The following is a 17585-nucleotide window of genomic DNA, read 5'->3' on the forward strand; positions in this document are numbered from 1 at the left end:
GACTTCCTGTGACACTGTCTGTCTGTCCGTCCTCATATGCACTAAGATCAATAGCTTCTGCAGCCAGTGGAGTCACTATGGGTCACTGAAGCTTGCATCATTGGTTTACACTTGAGTTTACGTCCAACAGAGTCCGACTAAATGCAGCAAATGGAATTGCTATCATCTGACCATTTTTTGGCTTTACCATGAAGCCTGCTGTTTTTTCCGTCCTTTCTACACTTGTCCTTATTCTTCCCCTCCTGTTTAGTTAACGAGGAAGGACCCTGAGACACATGCCCTATAAAAGTAGTTCCCCACTGGTGGTCTTCAGACCAGCAGCGTGGTCAGCCTCACTGGTGAGCTGGTTAGAAACGCAAATTCAGAGCCAGCCCTGATGGCCTAGTGGCTGAAGTTTAGCGCACTCCTCTTCAGCAGCCCAGGTTCGGTTCCTGGGCACAGAACCACACCACTCCTCTGTCAGTAGCCATGCTGTGATGGCGACTCATGTAGAAAATCAGAAGAACTTAAAACTATATACACAACTATGTATGGAGCTTTGGGGAAGGGGGAGAAAGAGAAAAAAAGGAGGAAGATTGGCAACAGATGTGAGCTTAGGGTGAGTCTTCCCCTGAAAAAAAAAGAAATGCAAATTTGTGGGTCCTACCTGCCCTGCTGAACCAGCCTCGCTGGGCATGGGGCCCAGGAAACTCAGCTGCTTGTGCCTCCCTGGTGATTCTGGTCTGAGAACCAGCCCCTGCTCTTGACTGCTGCCTGCCACTCAGCACCTTAGAGGCACGTGGGACATGTTAGCCATTCATAATTCTCATCTGCAGCCCAGGATCACCAAAGCTCTGAGCACTGTGAGGGAGGCCCAGGCGGCACAGCTCAGCGTGTAGACGTGAGCGCCTGTGAGCGTTTGTGCTTCCATTTTCCTTCTCCGAAGGGAGTAGCCCTCAGGCACCCGTCTGCCCTGTGCTGGGGATGTGGAAGGGGACCCCCGGCACACGTTCTCTCCGCCTCCATCCTCCAGCAGGTCTCCAGTGGCCCCAGCAGTGTGGCCTGCAGCGGGAGGGTTCTCCCCGTCTGTCTTCCCTGTGTCCCTCCTTTATCTCTTTTTTTCTGAGGCTTTTTTAAAGAGCAGATTCTTATTCTTGTTTATCCACAGAGACTAGCAGAGGGTTGGAACGGGCTGCAGGGCAGGTCTGTGGTGGAGGAGAGAGAGGGGGAGGCACAGAGGCCATGCAGCCCACAGCCCTGAAGCTGAGCAGTGAGCTCCTGGAGGAAGGGACTGCATCCTCCTCACTGTGTCCTCGATGCCCACACGACGCAGGGCTCACGACACACAGAGTGGTGCTGTCTGGCCCTGCCTCGTCCTCACAGTGACTCCAGAGACGTGAGGTGTGTCTCCTCTGAGCAGTAGCACTTCTCTTGTGGAGCGCTGCCTTGTGAGGAAGGAATGCTGTAGGTCCGCTCTGCGCCTTCCTCAGGCGTTGGGGAAAGTAGTGAATCTCACTTGGGTGGCCCTGAGTGCAGAACCGGCAGGTGAGCAAGGCTGCCTCCCCGGCACCTGGTGAGATGCCCTGTGGGCGCTTGATAAGTAATCGTGTTGGGGTGGGTGCTCCCAAGTTTTCACCCTGAATTCCGGATGATGTCTGGGCCTTAAATTCTCTGACAGGCCTGGGGGCTACAGAGAATGCCCAGCGGAGGACTCACTCTGTGAAGTTGAAGTGACCTGGCTTCCTTGTAAGGGTTACATCATTGTCATCCTTCCCAAGGAGACCAGGCAACATCATTCACTGTTAGAAACAGCCTGGGCATTTCTCTACGACAGAAGTCTAAGACGGGCTGTCCTGGCTTCAGGAGGGGAGGGTCAGGCCGAGGCAGGTCCCACTTGCCTGGACATCCGGGTTCACTTGGCCAGGCCCCTGCTGCAGCCAGGGTGTTCTTCACTCACATGTAACTGTCTCCTTGCTCTTCTCTGGGGGCCGATAGGGGTCATCAGGGTCACCTGTCTGGCTTCAGACCAGGGGTTGGGAGGACCGGGTGCAGGGTGTGTCCAGTTGTCTTAGGGATGGAAGAGAAACCTGTCGGTTACAGGGTTGCAGGCAGCCTTCAGACAGGCGACGCTGTCTGCTCACCCAGGACACAGTCCTGCCGCTGTGAGCAGTGTCTCCTGTGGTGGAGATCATGGTCTTCTGCGCTTCTCCCTCCCTCCTTCCTCTCTCCCTTCCTTCCTTCCTCTTCTCTTTCTCCCTCCCACCCATCATTTGAAAAATATGTATCTTAGGTATTTAGTTAATAACTGAGTGATGCCTCATTCTGAGTCCTGACTTGGGATGACCACCACGTACATAAGGCACGGAAAGGGTTCTCACGAGCCCGTGTGCATTGCAGTTTCCCATCTGGAAGACCAGCCATACCGTCAAGTGGGAAGGCGTGTGGCGGGAGCTGGGCTGCCTCTCAAGGACGGCGTCTTTTGCAGTCCGAAAAGAAAGTGGGCACTCGCTGAAATCGTCTCTCTCGGTAAGGACTTCCTTGTTCAACTGAAGATTTAGATACTTCGATGCAGCCGTGCTGTACATTGGGACAAGCCTTCACCGACGTCGGGACAGACTGAGAAGTGTCCTAGGTTGGGTGGCAAAAGCAGTTGCTCCTGGGCCCTTAGTGAATTTATGTTCACAACCTCAGGTTTTCCTGAAGAACATCGGTGGTGTGGGAAGGGTGCGCTTAAGAGCCGACTGGAATTTCAGCTTTCAGAAGTCGTTAGGAGGCTGGCTGGGTCGACTTCGGTCAGGCTGTCGGGCTCCTTGAGAGAACCAGCCCCGGGACAGGATCGTGATCTCCCACCTAACCATCGGGCCTGGCTGCTTCTGCTCTCCCCGTCCCCGCAGACCGGACGTAGGGTGACATACTACCTCCCTCCCGGGGTTTTTGTAAAGATCAAGTGATGTAGGAGCTGCCGGGGTTAGCACAGTGCCTCGCATACAGTAGGTGCCCAATCAGTGCTCATTGTTGTTTGTAGACCTGGTTGAAGTGAAAATAACCCCAATACAAATTTCTTTCAGCACGCGATGGTCATCGACTCTCGGAACTCTTCCATCCTACCAAGAAAGGGTGCCTTGCTGAAAGTGAACCAGGTACTGTTCCTCACCTGTGACCTCTGCAGGCCCCGTGACCCAAGGGGGGCAGGGAGTCACACAGAGTTGTCACGTTTTTAATGTTGAGCGTTAGTTGTAAAGAGCATTCTGGAATGGCTTGCAGGGCTGTCAGTGGCCTCTCAGGGTTCCCAGCCCTGGACCTGCTGCCTGCAGTTCAGTCTCGTGCCGTCAGAGGGCCCGGAGTCGGGATGGCGTCCTGGCCTCCGAGGGTGTCACTCAGCAGGCCAGGAGGAGAGCTGCGGTTTGCTGGGAGGGTTTCCTTCGTTCTTAAAGAACACGCTGAGACAGGGCCTGCAAGTGCTGTGTGCGCAGGCGCCAGGCAGCTGCTGCCAGGAAGAGGGGCCAGGGTGGGTGGGGCGCTGGTCCTCGGTTTCAGAGGAGCAGCTCAAAGTCAGATTTTTATATGAAGGGTGCCAAATTGTAAAAGCTTGGCTAATTTTTTTTCAAACACTGATTAGGCCAGCCAAGTCCTAGCATCCATTGCAAGCTCTGTAATAAAGTGTTCGTGTCACCGTGTTTTTCTCTCACGTAGAGGGATAGCGTACTCTGTGGTCATTCCCTAGGTCTGATGAGTCTGTGTGTCTTTCAGTCCCCTGGTCCTGTCTAGAACAGCTAGAATATAGCTGCTGGGAGACAGAAGGGGCCTGTTGCCTTTGTAAAAATATGGAACAGCGAGATCAAACAGTGATCCCAGTAGCCGTGGTTAGGGACCCCTGTGGTAGGTCCGTTTGCTCCCTTCTGACCTGAGGGTTCTCCCCCACAGGAGCTGGCAGGCTACACCGGAGGGGACGTGAGCTTCATCAAAGAAGATTTTGAGCTTCAGTTGAACAAACAACTCATACTCGAGTCAGTGAGTATCTAGCCAGAATGTCGTCGCCCACAATTTTATCCCTCGTTTTTGGAATCTTAGTAGAAAATCTCAGTTCCTGAGGATCCAGAGCATTGACGTGGAAGCTCGGAATGTTAATGCTTGAAACGGAAGTGCCCACCTTTAATTGGGCTAGGATTGAAGATGCTCTGGAGAGAGGTGGTAGTCCCTCTCTTGCGAAGGATCTCTGTTAGTCATTTTACGTGGGGCCGCGTGAGCCCCTTCCCTGTGTACCACCTTGGGGCCGTCAAGGAGATGTGTCTGGAGGACAGAGGGATGCTGTCCTCTCCCTCCTGAGGTTGCTTGCAGAGAAGTTCTGAGTCTTCACCTTCTTTTGCTGGGTCTGCAGGGCTCTGGGCACTTCCAGGAATTTTTTTTTTAACCCTTAATCCAGTTTGGTTTAGTTTCTCCTGATTAACTCAGGACCTGAGGAGTGGGTGACTAGGCTCTGACCAAGGCAGAGGAGCCCCAGGCTGGGAGACACCTGGCTTCTCCGCTGTCCCCAGCGCCCAGGTGACTGGAGCCAGCTCTCTGTCCGCACTCCCCATCACACACACTGTGGCCTGTGCCCTCAGCTACTTAAGACCTGGGGCCGAGGAGGGAGTTCTGATGAAATGGGATATGCGTCTGTTTCTGACGTCGGCCGTCCACGCTCTGTCCGCCCTGGGCTCGCTGCTCTCTGGCTTTGCTTCCCATGTCTCCTCTGCCACTGCTCTTCCTCTGGAGGCCTCTGTTCACGTCAGCGAGCTCTTTCAGTCACCTCTGCGCCCTCTCCAGCACCTGACGCTGTCATCATTTGATCCTGGCACCGCTACCCTCTTCCACACCCCACTCTCCTTCACACTTGCCACCTTTCCACCTTAGGACAGTGTCTCCCCCTGGGATTCTCGCAGCTGTCTCCTGCTCTGCCCGCTCTCCTTGGGCTGCGGCTCCCAGCGCGTGCCTCGCTCTCCTTCCAGGCCCCAGGTTCATGGCTACTGAACATTTCGACTCCATCCTTGTGGGCACCTTACACGCAGTGTATCTAAAGCTGTGCAGCGTGTCTGACCCTCCACAGAGCAGGCCAGAGGGCAGTGGGCGGGAGAGACTGTTCACGCGGACGTGAAGACTGGATCCCAGATCTGAGATCGGGTCACTGCCCCTGAGCTCTTAGAGAGCGTGTCCCTGCGGGTGGCATTGGAAGCTGTGTGTCTTTGCGTCTCGTGATTGTGGGAGCACTGTCACCTCTGCCTTCTTTCACCTGAGGCGCTGTGTGCCCTTCGTCCCCGTATGTTTTGAGGCCCCGGCAGAGAGGCCTGGGCAGATGCAGCATCACTTGTCTGGAGCCCTGCTCTCCCGCTCCGTCAGGCCGTGGCTCGTCCCGCCGGGCTCAGCTTCTTGCAGAAGAGGGCGCTGTCCTGTGTCAGGATGGAAGCCGTGCCGTGCTCGGGGCTTGGGCTTGTCTTTTGCTTGTGTTCAGTATGTCTTTATTTGAAGTCTGGAGTTGCGAGTTTTCAAAGGATCCACAGGTACTCTGAGTTGTACTCCTTCAGCTGCCCGAGCCAGGTGTTCTCCTGTGGCCTCGTGCCCAAGCCCAGAGCTCTGCACGCCGCAGGCGCCCGGCATGTGGCCCACAGCCAGAGATCCGTGCGTTTTATCTGCTGATGCTCATTGGAAGGACGGAAATCCTGGGAGAAAACGGTTGTTTCTTTATATCTCAATAGGTCTTTTCAGCATCTCTCTGGGGTGGAATGTTGGTCCCCATCGGTGATAAACCGTCCAGTATCGCTGATAGGTAAGTTCTAATAAACGGAGGGTAATGTGCGAATGTTTCCCTGAGGCTCTCTGTGGTTGGTTCCTTATAAGATGTTTTAGAGAAGTTCAACTATTAGGAGAGCAAATATTCCAAACTTTACTCAACTAATTTCAAAATATCCAGTATACCTCTTACGCAATATTTTTTGCTTTTTTCCGGGGGGAGGGGAAGGGAGTTAACTTGTTTCATTATATTAAAAAATTTGTATTCTCTTTTGAGTATGAAAGAACACAGTGCATACACGTTGCACTATAAAAACAGATGTTTAAAGGAAGTAAGAGGATAGTCCTGCTTTATGACAGGCAGAGTTAACATTTGGGACTATTTCCTTTTAGTCTACTTTTTGTGGATGTGTGTTTGTGTTTGTGTGTGTACATATAAGTCTATACATCTGTGTTAAATTGTTGATATACTGTATTTTGCACAGTTTTATGTCCTTGCTGCTTTTTAAAAAGTTTTAAAGAAATTATAGAGTAAAACATTGACCAGTTCATGAGAAATTTTTTATAAGCGGCATTTCAATGTTGCATTGTTGGCGTATAAGTAACACTGTGAAGAATATAACTTTGTTAATAGTTTTTGTTCCTTTTATTTTCTGAGGAGAGATCGGTAAATGTGGAATTACTGTCTGAAAAGAATGTGAACATTTTTAAGGCTCATAAAGAATATTGCTGGAGCCTCCTTTTTAGAAAGCTTATAGCAGTTTATACTCCTGCCAGCAGAGTATGAAGCTGGACCTGTTGCTTTATAATTCTAATAATTGTTCCTGAGGGCAAGAAACTCTGACCTTGCGTTAGTTAAAATATTATTTTAGCTTAAACTAATTCAGCCTTTTTGTCTGGCAACTTGGAAGTAAAAAAATTTTTAATTTCTGAGCTCTGGAACCTAACAATTTCACCTCCATGAATCTAATTTACAGAAATATGTTTATAAGTATACAAAGATTTATGTGCAAGGATGTCCATCGTAGCATTGTTGATCATAGAAAATTTCTGAAACTGCCAGTAGGGAAATGATTAAATTCAGACACAACCATTCTAGAGAGACGGTGTGATTATTAAGAATGAGACAGGGGCCGGCTCCGTGGCCGAGTGGTTAAGTTCGTGTGCTCTGCTGCGGTGGCCCAGGGTTCGGATCCTGGGTGCGGACATGGCACCGCTCGGCAGGCCATGTTGAGGTGGCATCCCACATCCCACAACTAGAAGGACCTGCAACTAAGATATACAACGGGGGGCGGGGGGTTTGGGGAGATAAAGTAGGAAAAAAAAAAAAAGAAGGTTGGCAACAGTTGTTAGCTCAGGTGCCAATCTTAAAAAAAAAAAAAAAAGAATGAGACAGATGTCCATGGGTTAAAATTCGAGTGTAGGGGCCAGCCCCGTGGCGGAGTGGTTAGGTTCCCGCACTCCGCTTCGGTGGCCCGGGGTTTCGCCAGTTCGAATCCTGGGTGTGGACATGGCACTGCTCATCAAGCCATGCTGAGGCCGCGTCCCACGTGCCATAACTAGAAGGACCCACAACTAAAAACACACAGCTATGTACTGGGGGCTTTGGGAGAAAAAGGAAAAATAAAATTAAAAAAAAAATTGCGTGTAAACGTGTTCGGTTGATTGCTCTTTGACGAGGGGCAAGAGCTCCAGGCTCTGTGTTTGCAGGTGTAGCTGCGAGGGTCTGGGAAGTCAGCCACCACTGACAGCACTCAGCTGTGGAGATGGGGATGCAGTGGGCAGATGAGGACAGGGGGAAGAACCTTTTCACTTTTTGTGCTTCCTGGGTCGTTATTTAATTCTTTCAAAAGAATATGTGTGATTTATAATTTTTTTAAAAAATGGAACTTGCCGTTTGTTTCTGTAATTAATGTTAATGAGATATTCAGAAAGGCTTTGCTTAGAAATCCCAAATAGTAAAAAAACACATTTATAGGCTTTTAAACTCAAGTTCAAATGAATAAATTCATAAAGGCTTTTACCTGGCAGGAAAATTGGGAAAAGAGTGCCCTGTCGCCCATTCCTTCTGTGCCGTTTCAGACCCATGGAAGGCTCTGAGCAGTCAGAGGGCCAGCGAGGGCACCACGGGCAGTGAGGGCCACGGGGGCATCAGCCGGTTGTTGCTTCCATGGCAGCTGTGTGGGAAAGATTACAGCTTCGCTCATCTTTTTAATTAGTTATTTAGCAATTACTGTGGTCTAAAATCAGGTTCTAATAAGCTGTTAGATTTTGTAGAAAGTGGACTAGATTTCTAAGTAACTTTTAATTCATGCTTTTCATTTTATTCAGATGTAGTATAAAATTGTGTGAGAACCCAGTGCATTAAGGAGCACAAGAGAGATTCAATTTTTGAATTGTAATACATTTTTCCTAGTTAAAAATCATTGCAGAAAATACAAAAAACGTTAAAAATAACAATAATTCTATTTTGGTCTATTTCCTTCTAGTATTATGTTTCTGTTCTTGTAAAATTGGGATCACACTATTCTGTATTTGTATTCTGCTTTTTTTTAACTTAATATTGCATTGTGAGGTGTAAAAGGCCATTTTGCAAAGGAGCTGCCTGATGAATTCTTACAGACGGCAGAGCATTTCTTTACAGTGGACGGTCCACCCTGTGCCTCTTTGCTGAAGAAGTGTCTTTATTTTTGCCTTGTATTTCAACCAAATCCCCAGGAGTTTTAAGCGTTTGTTTGGATGTTTAGATTTTGGTTTAGATTAGAAATTTGGATTTTTATGAAGTTCGCCTTACTCCTGTGCATCTCCCCAGTCCTTAAATGTTTCACCGCTTGCAAATGTCGTTGACGATGCTGAACGTGGGCCTAACTCACGCGCCTCCCTTGTGCCACGTCGGCCTCCACCGATGGTTTTCCTCTGACGCCTGCCCCTGTCTTCCAGGTTCTACCTCGGGGGACCGACGAGTGTGCGCGGGTTCAGCATGCACAGCGTTGGGCCACAGAGCGAAGGTCTGTTGTTCCTCACAATACCGCCAAACAATACCACCAAACAACACCGCCAAACAACACCGCCAAACAACACCGCCAAAATGAAACCAGGCTCACGCCTCATTTTTGAAATCGTGTGTTTGTTTGAAGTACCATGATAATGGGCGTTCATGTTTCACTGCAGGAGAATTAGCACTTACACACCGTCTAGCTCACGGCAGGTGTGGAAGGATATTTGTGGGGAGAACTATAGAAAAACGAGAAAATACATCCAAGCAGAAAATCCGTGACAATGGCCTCTGATCGCACGCATCCTGTTTAAACCCGCGTGTCTTTATACTCGAGCTTTGTTTTGTTTACATGCTGCTTTCTAACCTGTTTCTCCCACCATCCCTCAACAATATATGATAAAGGTTTTTATAGGAATAAGTACTTTATCATTTTTAATGGCTGCTTATTTCATCTTTTTGACATACCATCAGTTTTTAAATTAACAGACTTTATTTTGAGAGCAGTCTTAGGTTTACAGAAAAATGAGCAGCAACTGCGGAGTTCCCGTGCACACTCCATAGCGTCCTCTCTTATTAACGTCTCGCATTAGCGTGGGACACTTGTTACAACTGTTGAGCCAGAATTGGTGCTTTATTACTAAATCTCGTGGTTCACATTAGGTTCCCTCTGTGTTGTGTGGTTCCATGGGTTTTGACAAATGCATCACAGCACGTATCCACCATTACGGAGTCACACAGAAGTTTCCTGGCCCTGGAAGGCACCTAGCTCCGCCTGCTCAGCCCCCTCCCCAGCCCCTGGCAGCCACTGATCTCTGCACTGTCTCCGTAGTTTTGCCTTTACCAGAGTATCATATAGGTGGAATCATACAGCATGTGCCCTTTCCAGACTGGCCTCTTTGACTAAGCAGTATGCATTTAAGTTTCCTCCATGTCTTTCTACATCTGGATAGATCCTGTCTTTTTATTGCCGAATGATACTGCAGTGTACGACTCTCCCACAGTTGATCTCGTCACCTGTTGAAGGACTTCTTGGTTGCAGGACATCCCGTTTTTGGCGGTTACGCGTAAAACTGATAGACACATTCACGTGCAGGTTTTTGTTTGGACAGAAGGTTTCAGCTCATTTGGGTAAACACCAAGGAGTGCAGCTGCTGGGTCATAAAACTTTGTTTAGCTCTGTACGAAACTGCCAGAGCATCTTCCAAAATGGCCATGCCGTCAATGAATCAGAGAGATGAAAACTTTATCGTGTTTAATGGCTGCATATTTCATGTTTTTGTCATGCTATAATCTTTTTATATCAAATCCCAAGTTTTAGACATTTGGGCTGTTTTCTTTTTTTCTTACAATTATAAAACAATGTAACAGTGAATAACTGACTCTTTGTGCTCATCTATAAGTTTTACTTTATAACATAAACATCTGGATGTGGAATTGCTGGCGCAAAAGGATTTGGAATATTTTGAAGGCTTTATGCTGCTCTCTAGAAAGCTTGTTCATTTAATTGGATGCATATTATTCCATTATTGTACCCTGATTTTCTTAACTATTTTTTTAACATCTTTGTTGTTTCCATTTTATATTATTATAAATAATGACTGCCCTGTGCATACATTTTTGCGCAAAATATAGATTATTTCTTTTCATTTGTTTTTAGAGTGCTTTATTAGTGTCATTTTTTTAGAAAAGTAGCAATTTATGGATAGTTTTATTTTTTAATTATAAGCAAGGATTACATAGTGATTATACTACAGTTTAGGAGTCTTCCACTTGCCTGAAAAAACACAATGATTATCCATCTAATTACCTATCAAATAGGCCATTGATAAGAGTTAAGAGCAAGAATGTAAACTGGCATAACTTTGTGAAAACGGTTTGACAGTATGTATCAAGAGCCTGAAATGTATACTTACAAGGACTACTAATAATAGCCCCAAACTGAAGACTGGAATCCCAACTGCCCGTCTGCAATAGAATGATACGTACATCGTGTTGTCTTCACACTGTAGAATCTTATACAGCAATGAGGGTGAGCAAGTTACAGCCACTGGCTGAATGATGATGAACAAGCCTCGGAAACATGCAAACAAAAGCCAGACCTGGAGCATGCATCCTGTGTGACTCCATCTGTGTGAAGTGTGGAGACCTAGGTGGTCGGATGACTGGGTCGTGGTTGCACTTGGCGTGGGTGGCAGGTAGTGATTAGAAGGAAGAACCGGGCCTTCCGGGGGCTGCACGTCTGTTTCTTGTTCTGGGTGCTCATCATATGGACGTGCGCTGTGTGTGGAAATTCACTGAGCTGTACACTTAGGATGTGTGTACCTTTCTGTATGTATATTATACTTCAAGACAGGGTTTAAAAATGTGTGTGTGTGTGCAAGGAAACTCATCACAGGTTAGTGTCCATGCTGGAGAAGTTAGACACCAATATGACAATAGACGAGGAATAGATCATTATATTATGGTATGTATATGATTATTCAGGTATCAAAATCATTTTCAAAGAATTAAAGTATTAGAGGAAAGTGCTTATAATGTATTAAACTAAAAAAAAGGACTGAAAGCTATAAATATAAAATGACTCATTTTATTTTCTTATTTGTTCCTTATAATTCACTGGATGAAAGAACACTAGTTAGCCAGTTATCTCTGAATGATAGAAATTAAAGGAGATTTTCCTTTTTTCTGCTTCTCTATGTTTGTCAGATTTTCTCCAATGAGTATATTACTTTTATGATCAGAATAAAATAGGTTATTTAAGAAAAGAGATGAGCAGTTGCTGGGGAACAGAAAGCAGACTCAATTGCCCTCCTGCTATTTGTCCGTTCTTCGTTTCCTCTAGACTGAGGTGGCGCTGGAGTCTATGTGAATAAGCAGCTCATTCCTCGAGGCAAATCTTGGAGACAACACATTTTTCTTTTTCATGGTCTGTCATTTTGTATTAAAGTGTACTAAGACACTTTAGTGTTTTGCAAGGAAGTGTAGATGTTTCAGCGTTTGGAGGGTTTTTTGGTGTCCTTAATGTTATGGCTATTTATAGTTAAAATGGAGTGAATAGGAGAATTTTTAGAAATAATGCATTTGCATACTCTCAGCACATAGTCTTGCATTTTGGCAAAATAACCTTTGTCCAAAGGAAAAAAAAAAACCCCACATGGTCATGAACCTTTAAAAAGGAACCTCTTCTCTGGGGACGTGAGCTGGGGTGCTGTTTCCTTGTATGCTGAGTAGTAGTAGATGCTGTGTATCCTAACATGTACGGCCATTTCCAGAAAGTGCAGAGACGTTTTCCGCATTTTGTCTCCATATCGTGGTCCCAAGACTTTTGCCCAATAAGACCTTTCACTTGCCAGGTGACAGTGATCTAGTGGCCTGAAGTTGTGGAGACAACTGTGAGTTCACTTGTTTATTCCAAGCATTTTACAAATGTGATAAATTACTGATTTCATTCTTTCCTAAATTACGCTAGCATCTTTTTTTCAGTTAAAGCAAATTATAAAACAAGAGAAAAGGAAAACAGGACAGGAGAAAAGGACAGATGATTTAACATGAGGTCAACAGCATCAGGAGTCAGAAGAGTGGCTGTTCAGAGTTGAGCACTGGGTGTCATGTACGCAGCCTGCACCTTGCTTGTGTAGATTGTGGATGTCACTGTGTGTGGAATTTATGAGCCCTTGTCTTTGTTCTGCACCCTTCTTTCATTAGGCGACTACCTGGGTGGAGAAGCCTACTGGGCCGGCGGCCTGCACCTGTACACCCCGCTCCCTTTCCGGCCTGGCCAGGGCGGCTTTGGAGAACTTTTCAGAACACACTTTTTCCTCAACGCAGGAAACCTCTGCAACCTCAACTACGGTATAACTTGGACTATTTAGAAACTGTTATGGTACAGTTGACTTCGTGTTTAAAAGCGTAGCACACAAATAGGTGTCTGTCTTGTTAGATTACCTAGTCTTTTAATTTAGGGACCACACCTTCCTTTAAAAAAATTCCTACAACACGGGACACTTTGCCCAGAATAAAGTTGTTTGGTTCAATGAATGAAACATGCATGAAAAAATCACCATCGAATGCTGTATTGCAAAGAAAAATCTATTCATTTATTCAGCAAACATTTCTTGAGCACCTGCTCTGTGCCAGTCCTTGTGGCCACAGTGCTGATACGATCAGGTCCTTTCCTCAGGGAGCTCAGGGCCAGAGGAGACTCAGAGCAGGCATGTCCAGCTAGGGGGTGTGAAGAGGCATCTGGAAATCTTTCACTGAAGAGAAGGCCCTCAAACCGAGGCTGGGTGCAGGGCTTCCCAGTGGTGGGCGTGGGGAAATGCCCTTTTAGGCAAAGGGCACCGAATGTGCCAGGCCCACAGACTTAAGGAGGCTTGGCTGCTTCAGGGGCAGGGAGTAGGTGTGGTCCCAAGCCCTCTCTGGATTTTGGTCCTACTCTCACCTCATGCATTCTCCTTGGATATCTTGGCCTGGCTTTAAAAATTACAAGGGCCGCACAGCGAGGGAGAGAGCCAGGGCTTGTCCGAGGACAGCTGTGGAAGGACAGGGGCCACATGCTGTTGTTCACACCCCCTTTCTCTTTTCAGGGGAGGGCCCCAAAGCTCACATTCGTAAGCTGGCTGAGTGCATCCGCTGGTCGTACGGTGCCGGGATCGTCCTCAGGCTCGGCAACATCGCCCGGCTGGAACTTAATTACTGCGTCCCCATGGGCGTGCAGAGGGGTGACAGGTAGGTGCCGCAAGTGCTCCACCGCTGCGTCGCACTTTCTAGCAATTTTATTTTATTCTGGACATGGGTAATCATTTCATCAGTGGCCTTTAAGATTCAAGATTTTAAGAGAAATTGAATAATTAGCAAAAGAATGAGAATGTATGTATTTTTCTCCATCGAGTTTGGAGGGGAAAAAAGTGCTGTGTTCCCATCCCTTCACCTCACACTGTTTGCGCTTCCTGTTGCCAAGTAGTGGGGGCTCCTGGGGAGGTCTGGCCGGAAGAATCGACAAGGCATTATTGATCCTGCTTGCTGAAAACAGAACGAGATGTTTCCAGTGGGTGATTTGCAGGTGGGGAGCTGAGGCTGGCGTGGGCAAAGCTTTGCTCCTGGCTGCGGAGGACTCGTTCTCCAGAGCTTTCTCAGCAGCAGACAAACCCACCAGCTTGTCCTTTCTCCACCCATCATCTTACTGAGCAAGCTCTGCTAAATACTACATGGATGCATTAAATGGCACACGGCCATTTAGAGTTATAGAAATTAATTCCATTTATTGTGTTGTTTGGTATGTGCTGTATACACTTAAGAAAATCCAGAAGTGTTGTCATGGGAGTGTGTGTGGGTCAGCTCGGGCTGCTTGAACAAAATACCACAGACTGAGGGGCTTAAACAGCGGGCATTTTTTCCTCACAGTTCTGGAGGCTGGAAGTCCAAGATAGAGGTGCTGGCAGGTTTGGCTCCTGGGGAGGGCCCACTGCCTGCTTTGCAGATGGCCGCCTTCTCACTGAGTCCGCACGGGTCGGCAGGGGGGCAAGCAAGTGCTCTGGGGTCTCTTATGAGGACACTGATCCCGCCATGGGACCCCACCTTCATATCATATCTAGTTCCCTAATTCCCCCGTCTAACCTAATTCCCTCCCCGTGGCCACCCCCCCCCCGGCCCCCCCCCCGCCCCCGGACGCCATCACACGGCGGGTTAGGGCTTCAGCGTGTAAACCTGGGGATGCACACCTTCTGCCCATCCTGTGGTGTCCGTGTTGTCTCTTCTCTTGTCACGCTTCTGCCTTCAGTACTCTAGGCTATATTTTTTCTCTTTCGTTTTCTGTTGACACGAGGCCACCAAATGGTGCCGTGTGAGTCATAGCTCGAGCGTCAAGCCTGAAGTTGCAGTTTGTCCTACTTTAAGGAAATGCTGTGCCCGTGTACTTGCACTGTCTTCTGCGTAGTGGGTGAGGGAGCCGCGTTAGCCAGCCTCGAATAAAGCCTTAGTGCAGAGGCGCAGTCAGTGTGTGCCTCCCACGCTCATGGTGATCAGCTCAGTCGAGTCTGCTCCCCTTCGTTGTCTCACGGGAAGGCTGACTCAGGCTGCAGGGCTGCCGTGGCCCCCCAGTGAGGTTAGAGCCCTTCTTTCCAGGGCTCTTAATCCACCTCCACTCTCTGCCTGTTCTTTGCACAGAGCAAAAGCCAAAAGGGGTCTAGTGTGGTACAGGCTGTGTGTGCGCTGGAGCCCAGCTGCCACCTCGGATCCTGGCTTGACCACTCTGGCTGTGTGACCCAGAGTGAGTTACTTAACCTTGCTGGGTCTCCATTTTCGTGTCCAGACAGTGGGCACTATGATAGCGACTACTTTGCAGGTTTGAGAGCTAAATGACCTAGTGCACACAAAGCCCTTGCAGCCCACCCAGCGTGTTGTCAGTGAATGTTGGTGCTCTTTTGTGTTGTCCTTGCTGCTGGTTTACCTGCCAGGGCCAGCTTGGTACACAGGAAGCAGACAATGTTCCTTTAGGAGGCCTCTTCCCTCCGCCTGTGTGTTGGCACTGCATGGCTGCCCCCGGGTGGCTGTCTGAGACATGCCGTCCATGGGGCGCTGTGTCCTGATTTCAGTGACAGTGCAATGTGGACAAATGGGACTTTTTTTCCTAGAGCAAGTTCTGTTCGTTAGATACCTTCTCAGCTAAGATTCCCGAGACTTCCATGACTTTGGGGACACGAGGCTGGCTTTGCACATCACCTCCTGCAAAGCCTCTTCCCACCACAGCTGTGAGCGCGGGGCCCCCGGCCTGGCAGCCAGGCGAGAGTGGGATCCTCGTGGGAGCTCCAGAGGTGCGGGGGTGCACCTGCCCCAGGGACGTGGCCAGACGTGTGATGCAGGCGGCCAGGCCTACACCTCTCCCCCGCACTGTGCCCTGACTCCCTGGGACCTTGGTAAAGGCAGATGCTGCTGCCGCCCACAGCGGGCCTCAGATGCTGTGTTTCTGACACGCTCTCCCATGAGGCTGGTATGTGGACCAGCCACGCTTTGAAGAGGGGAGGGCTGGCTGACTCTGTCTTGAGAAAGCCACAGCACTTTCAGCGTAAGGGAGGGCGGTGGCCGTGGGCTATAGCGGGTGCTTGCTTACCTTGTGGGAGACCCAGGCCCAGCTTGGTTTTCCTGTCCAGGCTCCCAGCAGCTCTGGGCAGTGGAGCCTGATGAGCAGACAGGCTCGGCAGTGGCAGTCAGGTCAGCGGCAGAGCCAGGGTGCAGAGCCAGCCTGGCTGAGGCCAAGTGCTTTTCCTCTGCACCGAAACACCAGCGTCAAGAACCGCCTCCCGTCTGAGGGGCCGAAGGTGGCCCCTTCCAGCCCTGCCCGGACTCGGACCTCGGGCCTTCACTGTGGAAGAAACAGCCAGCCTTCTCCCTTGCTTATCTCTACGGCAGATTTTTTGGTTCAAATTTTAATTCTCTACTAACTTCATTATAAGCATTTTTTATTGCACAGAAAACTAGAAGTGCGTGTGGATTTTTAGCCGTAGCTTTAGTGTCTTTCACTGTAATGGCGTTGAGAACTGCCTGCTGCCCTCCGGGCCTGCGTTCTGAGACAGCCATGGACCCCGGGTGCGGCCGCAGGACTGGCCCAGCGCTGTCACTTCCCAGCAGGCTGGGCGTGTGACTTGGGGAAATCCAGTCCCTCCGCTGCCACGTGGTGGCTGCAGTGCTGTCAGAGGCCGCTAGGCGTCACTGTGCTCCAAGGGTCAGGGCCACCGCTCCGAGGAACCGGCTTCGTCCCCCTCCTCACGCCACCTTCACACGGGTGGTTGCAGCACCCTTCCGCTTTACCTCTCTGTCGCTGGGTCAAATTTGAAAATATGCTTCAGAGATTAGTTTCAAATGTGGTTTATTCTCGAAGGAAGCAGCCTGCTGTGCCCGTGGTATTTAAAGACCAGAGCGTGAGGCAGCTGCTCTGCCCCCAGGCCAGGCGCAGCTCTGGTTCCCATCACGGGGCTGCAGCGTATGCTCTTGTATGCAGTGTCTCCTGTGCAGGCTCAGCCTGGTACCCTTGAATGTGGTGCTCGCCTTCACGCCGTGTGTGGCTTTGAAGTTTTATCATCAAAATTGGAATTTTGTGAAGGTTGAGTGATGTTGCCAGAATTTAATCTTCATTTCTAAAATTAGGCACCTAGCAGGATAGGGAATTACATGTGTGCATATCGTCCGTAGATTTCCTCCATAGTTAATGCAGGCACTCTATAATTAGGATTCAGACCTGTACAAAAGTGGAAACAGTTTTTTTTTTTTTTTTTTTTTTTTAAAGATTTTATTTTTTCCTTTTTATCCCCAAAGCCCCCCGGTACATAGTTGTGTATTCTTCGTTGTGGGTTCTTCTAGTTGTGGCATGTGGGACGCTGCCTCAGCGTGGTCTGATGAGCAGTGCCATGTCCGCGCCCAGGATTTGAACTAACGAAACACTGGGCCGCCTGCAGCGGAGCGCGCAAACTTAACCACTCGGCCACGGGGCCAGCCCCAAAAGTGGAAACAGTTTTGAAGTGTTTGCTAAATTTTCAACTGGAGGTGATTTTTGGCACTGTTGTGTGAGATCTAACAGCGTTCTGTCGCTCCGTGCATTACTGAGTGCAGTCCCTGAGGTGATGAATAAGGCGGGCTCGCTGGCAGAGCAGCCCCCCTGGAGAAAGACAGGAAGGAGGGTCATCTTGCCTGGGAGGGCAAGGAGGGCCTCCTGGAGGAGGTGATACCCGAGCTGAAGCTTCATGAAGGACAGCTGGGGACTTGCAGGGGAGAGCACTCCAGGCTACAGAAGAGCTGGAGCTAAGGGCTGGGAGCATGAAATGCCAGTGGGCGCCAGGATCCATCACTC

The 17585-nt window shown here is 48.9% G+C and overlaps 1 protein-coding gene across 1 annotated transcript in view; it reads left to right on the forward strand.

Annotated features, from left to right (window-relative positions):
• Positions 1-17585, forward strand: part of SAMM50 (SAMM50 sorting and assembly machinery component) — a 34608-nt gene that overhangs the window by 13765 nt on the left and 3258 nt on the right. The window contains exons 8-14 of the mRNA XM_023631707.2: positions 2377-2505; positions 3048-3119; positions 3904-3990; positions 5712-5782; positions 8686-8753; positions 12449-12595; positions 13330-13471. Coding sequence (XP_023487475.1) covers positions 2377-2505; positions 3048-3119; positions 3904-3990; positions 5712-5782; positions 8686-8753; positions 12449-12595; positions 13330-13471 — 716 coding nt within the window. The remainder of the gene's footprint in view (positions 1-2376; positions 2506-3047; positions 3120-3903; positions 3991-5711; positions 5783-8685; positions 8754-12448; positions 12596-13329; positions 13472-17585) is intronic.

The sequence above is a fragment of the Equus caballus genome, chromosome 28 (genome assembly GCF_041296265.1).
Source record: "Equus caballus isolate H_3958 breed thoroughbred chromosome 28, TB-T2T, whole genome shotgun sequence".
Classification (NCBI taxonomy): Eukaryota; Metazoa; Chordata; class Mammalia; order Perissodactyla; family Equidae; genus Equus; species Equus caballus.